Source organism: Phallusia mammillata, chromosome 8, assembly GCF_965637545.1.
Source record: "Phallusia mammillata chromosome 8, kaPhaMamm4.hap1.1, whole genome shotgun sequence".
In the NCBI taxonomy this organism is placed as follows: domain Eukaryota; kingdom Metazoa; phylum Chordata; class Ascidiacea; order Phlebobranchia; family Ascidiidae; genus Phallusia; species Phallusia mammillata.
In genome coordinates, this window is record NC_137259.1 from 18,190,758 (window position 1) to 18,204,651 (window position 13,894).

General features: G+C 37.6%; 2 protein-coding genes and 1 pseudogene across 4 annotated transcripts; 2 read left to right on the forward strand and 1 right to left on the reverse strand.

Annotated features, from left to right (window-relative positions):
* Window positions 1–2,273: 2,273 nt before the first annotated feature.
* On the reverse strand, window positions 2,274–4,041 carry LOC145203928 (cystatin-B-like). Its single transcript, XM_080076300.1, has 3 exons — window positions 3,657–4,041; window positions 3,462–3,563; window positions 2,274–3,205 (listed from the first exon to the last, which is right to left on the reverse strand). The coding sequence occupies exons 1-3, from the start codon at window positions 3,723–3,725 to the stop codon at window positions 3,077–3,079; spliced, it is 300 nt and encodes a 99-aa protein (XP_079932426.1). The 5' UTR covers window positions 3,726–4,041; the 3' UTR covers window positions 2,274–3,076.
* Window positions 4,042–5,415: 1,374 nt separating this feature from the next.
* On the forward strand, window positions 5,416–10,557 carry LOC145203929 (uncharacterized; annotated as a pseudogene). The gene is made up of 5 exons (XR_013853422.1): window positions 5,416–5,555; window positions 7,478–7,951; window positions 8,492–8,636; window positions 9,218–9,323; window positions 9,763–10,557. The product of XR_013853422.1 is annotated as an uncharacterized LOC145203929 (transcript).
* Window positions 10,558–10,573: 16 nt separating this feature from the next.
* On the forward strand, window positions 10,574–13,697 carry LOC145203927 (uncharacterized). 2 transcript variants are annotated; one of them, XM_080076298.1, is made up of 4 exons: window positions 10,574–10,978; window positions 11,594–11,738; window positions 12,159–12,265; window positions 12,538–13,697. In XM_080076298.1, exons 1-4 carry the CDS (start codon window positions 10,727–10,729, stop codon window positions 12,850–12,852), a joined length of 819 nt encoding a protein of 272 aa, XP_079932424.1. In that variant the 5' UTR covers window positions 10,574–10,726; the 3' UTR covers window positions 12,853–13,697. The 2 variants fall into 2 exon arrangements, with proteins under 2 accessions (XP_079932424.1, XP_079932425.1); XM_080076299.1 differs by having other exon boundaries at window positions 12,497–12,799.
* Window positions 13,698–13,894: the final 197 nt, after the last annotated feature.

The following is a 13,894-nucleotide window of genomic DNA, read 5'->3' on the forward strand; positions in this document are numbered from 1 at the left end:
CTTTACAACCTAGCATCAGTCACAAGTAACTTTAGGCTTGCCTTGTTACGGGTTATCACAACAAATATCTGTGCTTAACTGATACCACTCTAAAAAAAGTTTTTTTTTTAGAAAAAAAAATTCCTTCACAGAAAACAACTTCATCCAGTCACGCACAGAATAGTGTTACGTCATAATAACCACAATTGTTACAAATTGCAGAGTAGAAGCGGTTGTTTATGACTAAACTTTGAACTATTTTCAACCCTATGTATGACAAAACTATATACAGCACAGGTTTAATGGCTGATACAATCAAAAGTTTGGTCGTAAACTGATGAGCACTTAAAAGCGGTGCACACAGGTGTTTAACAACCCTTCAATCGCACCTGGAACCAATTAAGCTTAATGACAGTATCAGCAGTTTGTGCTTGCAGAATTAAGACAAGGCATTCAACCCTTCAGGCATCCTTATGTTTTGGCTGTAAACTGTTAACGTGATGGTGTGGCTTTCCACGCCTTGCGCAAAACCTGACCACAAACTTGAGGGTTTATAAAGCTCTATTGGTGTTAACGTTACTACTGGCTCGGGTAATGTAAAAGTACTTGGTTTCTGACGTGACTTTTTCCCTGGTTCATGAAAAAGTACTTGGTTTCTTTGCTGGAAAACATTCACCTGTCGTTTGTGCTTACTAACAAGTTTACCGCACACGTCGACTTAAGATGCCTTCAGCAAATACACACAGCCACTAATGCAAACACTTAAAGTGCTGAAAAAGGCAGCCACCCGTTTAAGTAAGCAGCGTTTTAAGCTCAATATAAACGTGTCTGTTGTTTGAAAAATTCCTCTCCTCAAATGCACGTTTTTCTTGGGAAACATCAAAACGGAAATGCATTCGTTACGTGCTTGTGTCGTTGATTGGGAAACCGCCTAATGTAAGGCTAAACGTGGTGATGAAATTAATCATAACGTGCTGGTTATTGTAAGCCAGTTTATGAACAAAAACAATGTCAAGGCATTTGTGTAGTAACTGTAGTTGGTAGGCTACAGTTGACAATTTTTTGCGCAGTTACGTATGATTTCAAATGTAACATAACTATTTCTTTAATTTGCACACTGTAGGCTATTTGTTTCATAATATTTTAGGCAAAGTGAGACGTGTTCTAAAGGCACGTACAATTCAACACGACACTTTCATTTTCAACTTTTTTGGCTCAAATCGTCGGTAAAGCCATTGTAAATCCGCAAAACAGCCGACTATCAGCCCTACATATTTTTGCTCACTTTTTAACGCTCTTACCGCGTTTGGCTCAGTTTGTACGCTTGGTAAAAGAAATCGTAGAAACGCCCAAAAAAAGCAATAAAGTGGGAAACAGTTGAGCTAAAGAAAAACTTAACGACTGTAGACCTCTGTAACTTAACTACCATTTTCTGTCCTAAACTGTTCCTTGAAAGCTTTCACTGGGCGAATCTTGAGTTCTAGGTATAGCGCCAAAAGCTAGAATGAACGGTGTAAATTTTTTTAACCTGTATCACAGCCCGGCACTTTGCCTTTCAACATCTACAGTGAAACAGTTTGGTCGAGTTGGCGTGAACAGCTCTGGCCCGTGGCCGCCTTTTTAACAAACACGGCGCAAGGCATTTAAATTGGACACGCCTTTAGCCATCAATGCCTTCAAGGGCGAAGAAACGTGCGATAAAATCTTGTACTCGCCAAGAACATCAATGTCAGTTGTTTTTATGTCAAATAATCGAGTATATAGCGGTTGGTTCATTGAAGTGCAGAGCTAGAGGTTCATAGGTTGTGATTGAAATGAATAGAAATAATGTAGGAAATCCTGTTCAAATAGGCGAACCCGCAAACTTTCAACTGACAGGAAATTATTGTTCACTTTTACATGATGCTGTCATTGCGTTGTGTTAATGAACAGTGAAAATATGGCAACCTGTTCGCATAAAAGTCGTTTTTTATTCTATCAGTTTCATGGTATAGTTCGTGCTCTTGTGTATATTTCGTCGAAATGTTTTTTTTTTTTTTTTTTACGGGGTTCGAACCCAGGACTATCACGGGGACGAATCTCGATCAGGGTTTTTTATGTCTGTATATGGGTCAGGCGCGCCGGACAATTCGGCCAAGTTCCTGCCCTCGTCAAAATGGTTGCAGTTACAGTACATAGGTTATGTGCTTACGAGGCCCTTTAGTGGTCGTTTGAAACTAACGCTTTTGCCACAAAGTGTCGCTGTAACACACAGTAGTTGCACGTGATTGTGCACAATACGTAACACACAAACAAACATGACTTTTTTTTCTTTTCTTTTTTATAAGCATCAGTTTGCAAAGATTGATTCCAAACAAGGCACAGTTGCATAATTATTTATCTCTAGTTTGGCACACAAAATTGTAAAAATACATAAGTTGCTTTTGTCAGTAAGGCAATGTTTTGAAATGATTTTAATGCCATGAATTTCCAGTGCAATAAAGGTCTTAAATAAAGAAAAACATTGGAAAAAACCTTAAGTTGTACTAAAAACAACAATAAACTTTCTCATTGCAAACCTTATTCACGGAGCAAAAAACAAAAAAACAATACAAATTTAAAATTATTCAATTGTTTAAATACACAGTTAAAAAACAACAGGTTTAATTTGTTTGTATGGACCAGCCATTCTCAGCCACATATGGAATAATCAAGCATATAGAAATGATCATGGTGATTTTGCAAGCTTTTGCAAATTGCATACTCAGGTTACAGATACTTTTCCCTCCTCCCAAATATGCCAGGATTTCTTTAGCAATTACCCAAAATATGGTATGAACATAACGTTTTTGTAATAATGCTAGGATTCGGTTTCACAGTCTAAATCCAAAGTTATGACCTATATATATTTTACTTTTAGTAGCTTAGCTATGTTTAGCAAAGCAGCTTAAACCGAAACGTATAAAAGTTGTGTAACTTAAACACTTTTGACTGACACTTCAATAGTCAGCATTCTTTTAAAATGTAAAGGAAAAATTTGCTTAACCATAAAACAATTAAAGGTGCAAAAGCAAGCATAAAGCATAATATGCATGAAATGAATATGTGATTTATAACACTAGAAATAGTCAATGGAGTCCTGTTCAGATTTGTTTTGCTGTACACCAGTTAGCTTGGGGTTCGCCTTTTCATGTGGTAATGGCTGGTAAACTTTAATATGAATCCAATTTTCTTCACCAACATTCACCTAAATTAAAAGTTAGTGAGAACTTAGTCACTTACAAGCAATTGTCATAAATTAGTTGCATCCAAATAACAGCAGTTACAATGCAAAGTAGCTCTAATTTGCCATTGTTTAGTGATGAAACTGCAATTAACTGGAAAGGGGCATTTAACTCATGATTGACACTGACAGCAGTTTGGTATTCATTATGCAATAAAACAGAATTTGTGATTATTTACATTGTAGCTATCCAAAATATGGCAAATTTTATTTTACACACCTTTATAAAATAGTTGACTCCTGCAACAAGCTGACTTCTATATTGACTTGCAAGAAAAGTGCTGAATGTTTGACTGAGTTCTTTTTCAACATCAGCTTTTACCTAAAAAAGTATGAGACAATTTTATCACCAAAGCAATCTAAAGTGCAAAAAGAAAGGTGCAACAATTTCCAGAAATTGTCAAGACAGACATACCTTGTCGCAAATAAGTTGAATTTCCTTATCTGCGGGATTTGAACTTCCAACACCACCAGTCATTGCCATGATATACCAAAAGTTTTCTCGCTTTAATAATTTGTAAAAAATATATCCTACACAACAACAAGTGGAGATGCACTTTAGCTTTTACAGATGATTAAAAATATTGGGAATGGGTAAAAGGTTTAAGCGAGACCATTATAATTCACAAGACCCTGTTAAGTGTGAGTGTATACATAAACCATCTGACTTTACTTGTCTCCATGCAGTACGTAACTACAAAAACAAAACTACAAAAACAACAGCCAAGCACTTAACACTAACATGTTAATTTTGTTAAACGTGGAAATTAGTAAACAGAACCACTGATCACGTGAAACCATAGAAATCAAATTTATTTTGAAATCAAAACGCAAATTTGCTAAAAGAATTGTAAAAAGTAAAGCTTGTTTCTGTTCTTTAACGCAGTATCATGATGTGTTGTTAGCATTAATGTTGCAACCTGAAAATGCATTTTATCAAAGTCTATTTTTTCTGTATATATATTTTGCCGTTTGATGCTTCTTGAATAGGCCTACTAAATAACGAAAGAAAGCAAACCACCCAAAGTGATAAGTACAAACGATAAACAACCGACAACGCAATGGATTAAAACCCAAATTCAAAGTTAAACACTAAGGAATTCATTGCGAAAGCCTGAAGTATATAATAAATGATTAACCATTCTCAAAATTTCCCAAGCCAAGTTGGAGATTGCCGCTCTTTGCCCGTAGTGTAGTGCACAGTCAACTTTACGAACTGTTCCATCAAATTCACAGTTTTTACCGCTTTTCAGCAAGTAGAAAGTGATATTAGCTGGATATTCAAAGACTGGAACCAAAACAATGTGCGAAGCTTTCAACTTGCTAGGCTACAACACATGGTAGAGCTACTAACACTGAGCTTCAGCTTTGGCCGGGCTGACAACTTCTGGTAGGTGGCGCAACAGAGCATAGGCGTTTATGGTGCTGTTACAGCAGTTTGGGTTTATGGTAAGAATAATTGCTGAGTCAGCACCATAAACGCCTATGCTCTGTTGCGCCACCTACCAGAAGTTCTCAGCCCGGCCAAAGCTGAAGCTCAGTGTTAGTAGTTCTACCACAACAACACATACGATGTGGCGGAAAATATGTTTTATCTTCATAACGAGTGGGTTAAGATGATAACAGTTGGTGGAACGACTGAAGATTTCCGTCGAATGTACGAAGGAGTCGACGCTGTTAGTGACTTGCCCTGCTATATTTTCTGGGAGCAACTTCACGAGGCTTTTCCAGATGCAAAGGTAAATACAAACATATCAGACAAAGTTTAAAGAGTGGTCTGTCCTTCACTAAAGTTTCAAAACAAGTTGCATAGTGATTTCATTTTTAAACTTGCAAGTTCGCATCGAACGCTTGAAACTAATTAATGATTAAGAACTAAGCTTGTTGAGGCCTTTGCAAACTGGTCATTGTAAAACTGCTGGGTCCGTGACATGTTGATTGTCTTGTTTAAGAAAACGATGTTAACCGAGGTGCAATTCGACAAGAAGATGTATGAAACACAATTAAGAAAGAATGTGAGTTCAGGCCTGCCTTAGCCTATTTTGCACATTTGTTCGGTCGTTCATGTTAACTGCAACGGGCAAAAATTCTCGAGCCGAGATTAGAACCAGGAACTTTGTAACCACATAAAGGCCGCACCAACCATCTTTATTCTTTCATGGCTTTAGATCAAGTTTAACAACTCGTGATGAAGATTCCTGGTACCTGGCTTATGAGAAGCAGGTAAAGCAAGCGAGTGAAAATTACTGGGCTTGGTTCATCAACATCTTCTCTCCATCGGCCTGGAGATGCCGAGCTCACCGATATCACTCGCGTAAGTCACAAGCTATATTACCAACTTGCGTTGATTTAATTTATCCTTTGAAAAGGGGTAATTAGAAAATATGAAATCTCTAAAATGTTTATTAAATTTTTGATAAATTATTTGCCTAAATCACACCAACTCAAAAATATACATTTCCGTTTATTACATATTGTATTGCAGGCCTTGCAAAATGTAAAAATGCAGGCTTTTTGGGGTTGTGGATAAAATAGTGAAAGCTACACTGTTCAACTAAGCTTTAATTGATGCCCAATAATAAAAGTTACAAACAGTGGTAAAATCAAAACAAAACAGTGGGAGTGGTCAAAACTTAGAAAGCTGTCAAAAAAAGATGTCTATTCAAAAAATTGCCTCCTGCTATTTCAAGGGTTCTGTAAGCAGTGATGAGATTCAGCCGGTTCGCACGGGTTCTATAGAACCGTCTCACGAAATTTTATGAGATCAGCGAACCGGTTAGCATTACTGGTTACTATCAATGGAATTTTTGTAACAGAAACGGTTGAAAAATATGACTTTTGTGATAGAACCGGCTGACAAAAAAATTGAATCCCACCACTGATTGTAAGTGTAGTTTGATTCTTAACAGAAAGCGCCTAAAGACAAGTTGCTGGTGTACAAAGTATCAGTGCCGGATCAACCATTAGGCAAAGTAGGCACGTGCCTACAGGCCACTCAAAAATCCAGGCCACTTTACAACAACGATCTTTGTGACAATGATTTGGCAACACTGATAATTCTAATTTTTTAGTTGGCAACCCTGATTTTCGGGCGACTTATAAAATGTGCCTACAGGCCAGCAGCCCCTTAATCCGGCACTGCAAAGTATCTGAAGGCTGGGAACCCTTGTGTGAATTTCTGGGAGAGAAAACTCCAAATAAACCGTTCCCCCACAAGAATAAGGGCGCGACACTGGGTAAAGAAATGTCAAAACAGAGTGAAATCATTAAGCGTTGCATTAAAGAAGCACTGACAACATCCGGCTTGATGCTTGCACTTGGCGTCGCTGTGGGGTACAAACTCTATCGGGCCGGACATTTCGGAAATGTTATGTTTGGGACCTTGTTTCAAGTCATGTTACCATAGTGACAAGTTATTGGCTTAGATAATTTGCAAAGTTAGAAGCAAAGTTTTGTTTTTAAACGGCAGCAAATAATTTGTACATAACAACATCTGACAGATAGTATTAAATTACCGCCTTCTTAATAACTTGGCTATTTATTTTGAAAACGTTTTTGAAAAAGATAATCCGGGTAATCGCATAATCCAGATAATTGCCTAAAAATATTGTCAAATTGTTTTTGGAGATGTTTAATAACATTGTTTCTCGATGTTTTGCAAACTTGTACGTTTAATCACGTTGTATATTTTCTTTACTACGTTTAATCGAGATTCGATTATCTTATTTTTTGACGAGTTAATGCGGCTGAAACGAAAATCTTGTCTGTGTGCTATCATTATTACCAAATCCCTCGCCTAGGCCGGGTGTCGGCAACCTTTTAGGCGACAGGTGCCAATTTACTTGTTGTTTCCATGTGTTAATGACCTCGCGTGCCAACTTTTTCCAAATAATTGTGGTTCGTGCCAGCAGATATCAACAACAAAGAGAAACAGAGTGTTTTGTGCATGTAAGGCTGCATTTTAAGACAATGGCATGATAAAAACTATAAACAAGCAGTGTAACAGGTTAAATTGTTACCTCAATATAAACACGCAAATCGGTTGGCGTGAAAAACCACCTCGCGTGCCAGGGGTTGCCGACCCCCGGCCTAGGCGTTTTGTTTATCATTCTTTTCGCATTAAAAGCGTAGCCTATATACTGGGCTGAGCTTATGGTTACTTAGCCTATCCAGAGATGTAGGTTTATTATTAACCAACTCATGTCAAAACAGCAAAAAGTTATGATTTATCATCAGATTATGGAGGTGCCAGACATATGGAAACATTTACTACCGAACCGGCGTTCAAACTTATTGATCCCAAGACCAAGAATAAATATTACACAAATTCACGGGAGTTTGCGATTGGTTAAATATTAATCAGCAATGAACCACTGCTGTAATATTACAGATCAAACTTAGTCTGCAAAGAAGTAGATATTTTGTTACTGGTGCAGCGACTAAATAAAGAACTTTAAGATGAGGGTGATATTAGCTGGATATTCTAAGACTGGAACCAAAACAATGTGTGAGGCATTTCGGATTCTTGGCTACAACACCTATGATGCAATTGAAAATGGATATTATCTTCATAACGAGTGGGTTAAGATGATAACAGTTGGTGGAACGGCTGAAGATTTCCGTCGAATGTACGAAGGAGTCGACGCTGTTAGTGACTTGCCCTGCTATATTTTCTGGGAGCAACTTCACGAGGCTTTTCCAGATGCAAAGGTAAGTGCTTAAGCAATGGTGCCATCCACTGTTTTGCGCCTCATAACGATTCAACGTTGCGAAGCTATTTCCGACTGATAGTGATTGCTCTAGTGCAGTGGTTCTCAAATGGTGGTCCACCATGATGTTTTTTGGGTGGTCCCTGCACAGGACTGTAAATAGATGCATATAAAAACTTAAAAGCGCATAAAGTTATTGGGTATTTATTTTTAGCTGTCAGTTGTTTGATATCACTTCTCGAAATTTTGTATTGAAGGAATATATATTTCATGTTGTGGATGCTTTCTTTATCCTTACTTAACAATGAACTGGTCCACGATATTTGTTAAATTGAACAAGTTGAGATGCACTGATCTAGTGTTCAAACTCCAGGGGCGGGTCGGGGTTACATTAACTTGGAAAGATACATTGTCCAAATTTACACAAATAAAACTGTCATTAATTGGGCGTAAACCCTACAACTTAAGAATTGGGAACCATTATTAGCTGTAGCCCAGACAGGGACCCCCTTTTAATTCATCACTATTCAACACAACTTAGATAATCTTAACTCTTCGTGATGAAGACGAATGGTACCAAAGTCTAGTGAAGCAGTTTGTTGAATTGAACAGGAATTATCTGTCTTGGTTCGTGGATATTTTTTCGCTTGGCTCATGGGTGCTTCGTCCCTACACTTACCACACATGTAAGTACTGGTGTTGTTTAACACTGGGTTTTCAACCAAGTGGTGAATTGGTCATCAAAGGGGAATTTGTTTTGTGTAAAATGGACTCTTCATGATCATTAAACAAATCATAGTACGCCAGGCCCATTGAAGGTGTCATATATACCGAATCAGCTGGTCTCCCAAAGAATCACATATGGCAAAGCACAGGCTAGAAAAATCTAGCATGCGGTGGGATTCGGAACCACAACAGTCTTTGCGGGACTCGCACTCTGCTAACTGAGCTACACAGGCTCAGTGGTGAACCCGTCGAAACTTGAATCACAAGCTGCCTCGTATGCTGCACATGTCAGCTTCGTAGTAGGGGATCGCCAGTTCGACCATTGATCAGCTAAGACGCTTCAGCGCTGATTCCAATATGAAATTATTCATCTTAAATCATTAAATAAAGTATAGCTCACTCTGTGGTTGTTTCAAAAAATATTTTCTTATTTTTCGCAACTAAACATGAATATTGATCAAGAAAGTTTATCGTTGTAATACTGAGGTTCTCTTATAAGACTCAACTCAACTCAACCCAACTCGATCTTTTACACTTTTAGTAAAGTTGCTGTCTGACGTCAGTCGTTACCCTAGCAACAGGATAACGCTGTTCGGTGAAACTTTGCTGAAAAAAAATTCAGGCAACACAACTTCTACGTTCAACAGGTGATAGCTGTTTGTTATACATTCGTTTAAAAAAAGGAAATAACAGAAAAGACAATCCTAGCTTGCTAACACGTGCATTTAGTGGTCAACGGCCAACGCACATAGAGAATTAAGAAAAAATTAACACTGTTTTAAAGTTCATTTTTATTGCCAAATTAACAAAATTAATTCGAGCGTTTTGGCGCGCTGGTAACTATGTTCGTACGGTTAGTGGTTCGAACCCCAGTTTATTACTGTAATCCACTGAATCGCTTCTGGTGCGTTTACTTACAAAAATTATAGTAACTTAAACGCGCCAGTCTAATTTAGCTCAAACGTTATTGATAATGGTCTTGTCAACACACACAAAGCATTGAAAAAAAAACTGAAATTGTTGTGAAGCCTAATTTCACATGGCAAATTAATATATTGCAATCGGACAAAATTGTTTTCTTATCAGAAAGCGCCGAAAGACAAGCTCCTGGTGTACAAAGTATCTGAAGGCTGGGAACCTTTGTGTGAATTTCTGGGAGAGGAAATTCCAAATAAACCGTTCCCTCACAAGAACAAAGGCGCATGTGTATTCGAAGAAGCAAAACGGGAAAATAAAATTGTTCAAAAGATTATTGTGCAGGGAATGGTAACAGCCGGGTTACTAGCTGCAGTTAGCGGTGTCGCGATTTATAAACTTTATCGCGCCGGAAGTTTCAATACATTATGGAACGCCGCGACACGCCATTATGATGTCATAAGAAGTTTTTGGATTTAAACGTAAATTTGTTCTGTGACGTATTTATGAAACACTGAAATATTATTGTATTGTTGTTGTTTTTTTCACGGGTGTTATCAAAATGTGAAGACTAATTCACAGCATTTTTTTAAATGACCAAGGGAAGAAAGTTTGGCTCGGTTCTTATAGTTTCAGTAAGAATAAAACGTTCCTATTTTCTATTCCACCACATCTGTGTCAATATTTACAAAAATGTTTATCTCGTTGCAAAAAGTTGATTGCGTTTTAAGTCTTAGTCCAACTTCAAAACCTCCTTAATTGTCTAGCAGCCCTTCTAAAAAAACTCGCATACATTGCAGCGTTTTCCAGAAATAACTTCTATATTGAAAATTGTCGTGATTGCCAAAGTCCAAAAACATACGATGATTGACTGCTGGATTCATCACCATAGCAACATACACCAATGTGTTTTAAAATCACCAAGCTGCGTAGTGTGCCCCAAGGCATGTGAAATCATTATGATTTGTGTACACTAACGGCGTTTTCAACTTTAACGTATACCGCAGTCATATTGTAGTTAAATATTAACTGATATTCGCAGCACAAGAAAGAACATAATACAACTACACAAGTCACTTAGATTGCTAGATAAAGTTGTCTATAGGACCTAGGTTACAAAAACAACATCCGCAAGATGAGGGTGATATTAGCTGGATATTCAAAGACTGGAACCAAAACAATGTGTGAGGCATTTCGGATTCTTGGCTACAACACCTATGATGAGATTGAAAGTGGATATTATCTTCATAACGAGTGGGCTAAGATGATAACAGTTGGTGGAACGGCTGAAGACTTCCGTCGAATGTACGAAGGAGTCGACGCTGTTACTGACTTGCCCTGCTATATTTTCTGGGAGCAACTTCACGAGGCTTTTCCAGATGCAAAGGTAAGGGCTTGCGGCCAAGCATAAGGCAGGGGTGCAAAAGTACCCCCAACTTTTTTCAGCAAATGTTTAATTGCTACTGGTTTTGTACAGATCTTTGTGTGAGGCAAAACTCGAAATCCATACAGTCGCGTGCATAGATAAACTCATAGGAAAAGATATTAGAATTGCTGCAAAAGCTATTTGTAGTCTAGCCCTTTGCAAAAAGAACGCACAAGTAGTATCAAAGACCTGCGGTAAATTACGTTGAAGGCCGCTGACCTATACACAATTTATAAAAGAGGTCCGTGACCGTGACTACAAAATGTTAGGAAACCACTGGTTTAGGTGGTGCACAGCAATAGAAGAAGTTTGTCCGGTGGTACGCGATCCGTAGACTGAGAACCAGAGGTGGGATTCATCCGGTTCGCACCAGTTCTGTAGAACTGTCTCACGAATTTTTATGAGATCAGCGAACCGGTTAGCATTACTGGTTACTGTCAATGGACTTTTTGTAACAGAACCGACAGAAAAATATGACTTTTGTGATAGAACCGGCGAACAAAAGATTTGAAGAATCCCACCACTGCTTTAAGAGATTTAGTTATAGTTAAGATTGCCATGTAAATATGTTTGCAGATCATCCTAATACTACGTGATGAAGACCAGTGGTACAGAAGCTTTGTAAAACAAATAGATGAACTCAATGGAAGTTTGCTGGTTTGGTTAATGAATATGTTTTCCCCTTTGGAATGGAGAATGCAATCGTTCCACTATCACATCTGTAAGTAGAGAAACGAAAAGAATATATTTTTCGAACCAGTAGGAAACTTTCTTCTTAAATTCGTATAGATAGGCAAAGAATCAATATTGGAATTCGTGTATTAAACCAAACTTAAGCTTATCTTCTTCAGGTAAACAATTATTTTGAATTTTACACTGCTTTTCTGCACATAAAACTCGTTTAATATGGTACGATATAGAATGTTTTTATGGCAATGAATAGAAAATTGTAACGTGTGGCATACAGTATGGGATTTCGCAGTTTGATTTTACGACATTGTCAGCAAATCATATAGGCCTAACTGTTTGTCGGAAATCCTTTGAATAACGGTTGAATTAGTTTTAAAAGCACGGTATTAGGTAAAAAGATGAAAAAATGAGTTTTATCATCAGCAACAAGCCATTTGTTTTGTGGTTTTAGTGAAGATGAGTTGTGATGTTCAGCAATTTCCAACGTTTAGAAAGAGGATTTTTGGTGAAACTTTGATGAAGAAACTATACAGAGAACACAATTACTATGTTCAGCAGGTAACCAGGAGTTTGGTAACTTCAAAAGGGGTTTTACAGCATGTTTTCTTCGAAGTCGTGATAGGTTGTTGTGAGCCCAAGACCCCTCAACCTAGAAAAATATTTTGCAACGACAGACTTTTATATATTCAACATTTTTGAGTACTATAGCACTGTTACGCTCAGGTAAATAATATTTCTAAACCAAAAAAGGACTGAACTTTAGTTTTAAGGGTCATTTTTCCTATACAGATAATGTCTATCGATGAAGGTAACTTGTTTTCCTGTATCAGAAAGCGCCGAAAGACAAGCTGCTGGTGTACAAAGTATCTGAAGGCTGGGAACCCTTGTGCAAATTTCTGGGAGAGAAAATTCCAAATAAACTGTTCCCTCACAAGAACAAAGGCGCCAGTATTACGGCTGAAATGTGGCGAGAGAACAAAATTGCAAGGAAAATACTTTTCCAGGGCTGTGTTACTTTAGGTGTGTTGACCACGCTTGGTGTCGCTGTGGGTTACAAACTTTATCAAGGCGGCCATTTTGAAAAAGTTTGGAACCTAGTTCCAAGTCATGTTACCATGGTGAGAAGTTACTACCTTCCAGCGTGAATTTAAAACGTGAAAATATTTACTGACAAAAAAAAGTGGCGTCAAATCAAACTGACTTTCCAACCAGGCCAGTGGTTATCAAATCATTTCAGGACATGGGCTACCAGACCCCAAAAAAGTGTTACGGCCTACTTCATTTTCGAGTTTTTTTAGTAAAGTAAGCATACGCAACATACATTTGTGACATAACACATTGAAAACTAATATTTTGGCCATCTTTTAGTGTGTGACATGAAGCTATCTCCAGTTTATCAACAATTATAGTGGACGCCCTGTAGACCAACCAAAAAGTCATCATGTACCAGTTGAACAACACGTTATGATGTCACAATCTTTAGCAAGTCACACTCCATTCCAGATTGAAGGACATCTCGTTGTCTGCAAAAAAACAAAGTTATTGAAAAAGTGCAAATTCATATCTGACAAAGAAATGCTTACCTTTTAAATAAGTTGTAACATATAGGTGCAGCTGCGGCGGTTCACGACCTAAGCCGTTCCGGGTACTTTTTTATATCTTTCAACAGTCTTATGCTACACTTGGGTTAGACTTGGAAACAAACTTTTTAAACTTTATGGACAACAATATACTTCTTATCTTTGCGCTTAATTAAAACGTTAAAAAAATAATAAAAAATGCTGTTTTCGGGCAAGCCAATCTGCAGTCTCAATTTATAACGAAGTTTTGAACTCGCTGTGCCACAATTAGCAGCAATCAGTTTTCATTCCACATTGCAGAACCTGCAAAGTAACAACAATATTGAAAAAGTGCAAACTTATATCTGAGAAGGAAGAAATTCTTACCTTTTCAAAGAATTTGTTTTATGTTGGTGGTGGAGCCGCAGCGGTTTATACCTTGATAAAAAAGTTGTACGACGTCCTTTTATCGCATAGCCTACCAAAGGTACACTATAGTTTCAAGCTTAGTGACAGTTTTCTAACAACGTTCATGCTCAACAAAAATATACCTTAACTTTACGGTTTACTAAAAAGCTGACAAAAAAACTTAAAATGCTGTTTTTAAGCATCTTATGGTCTCAATTTC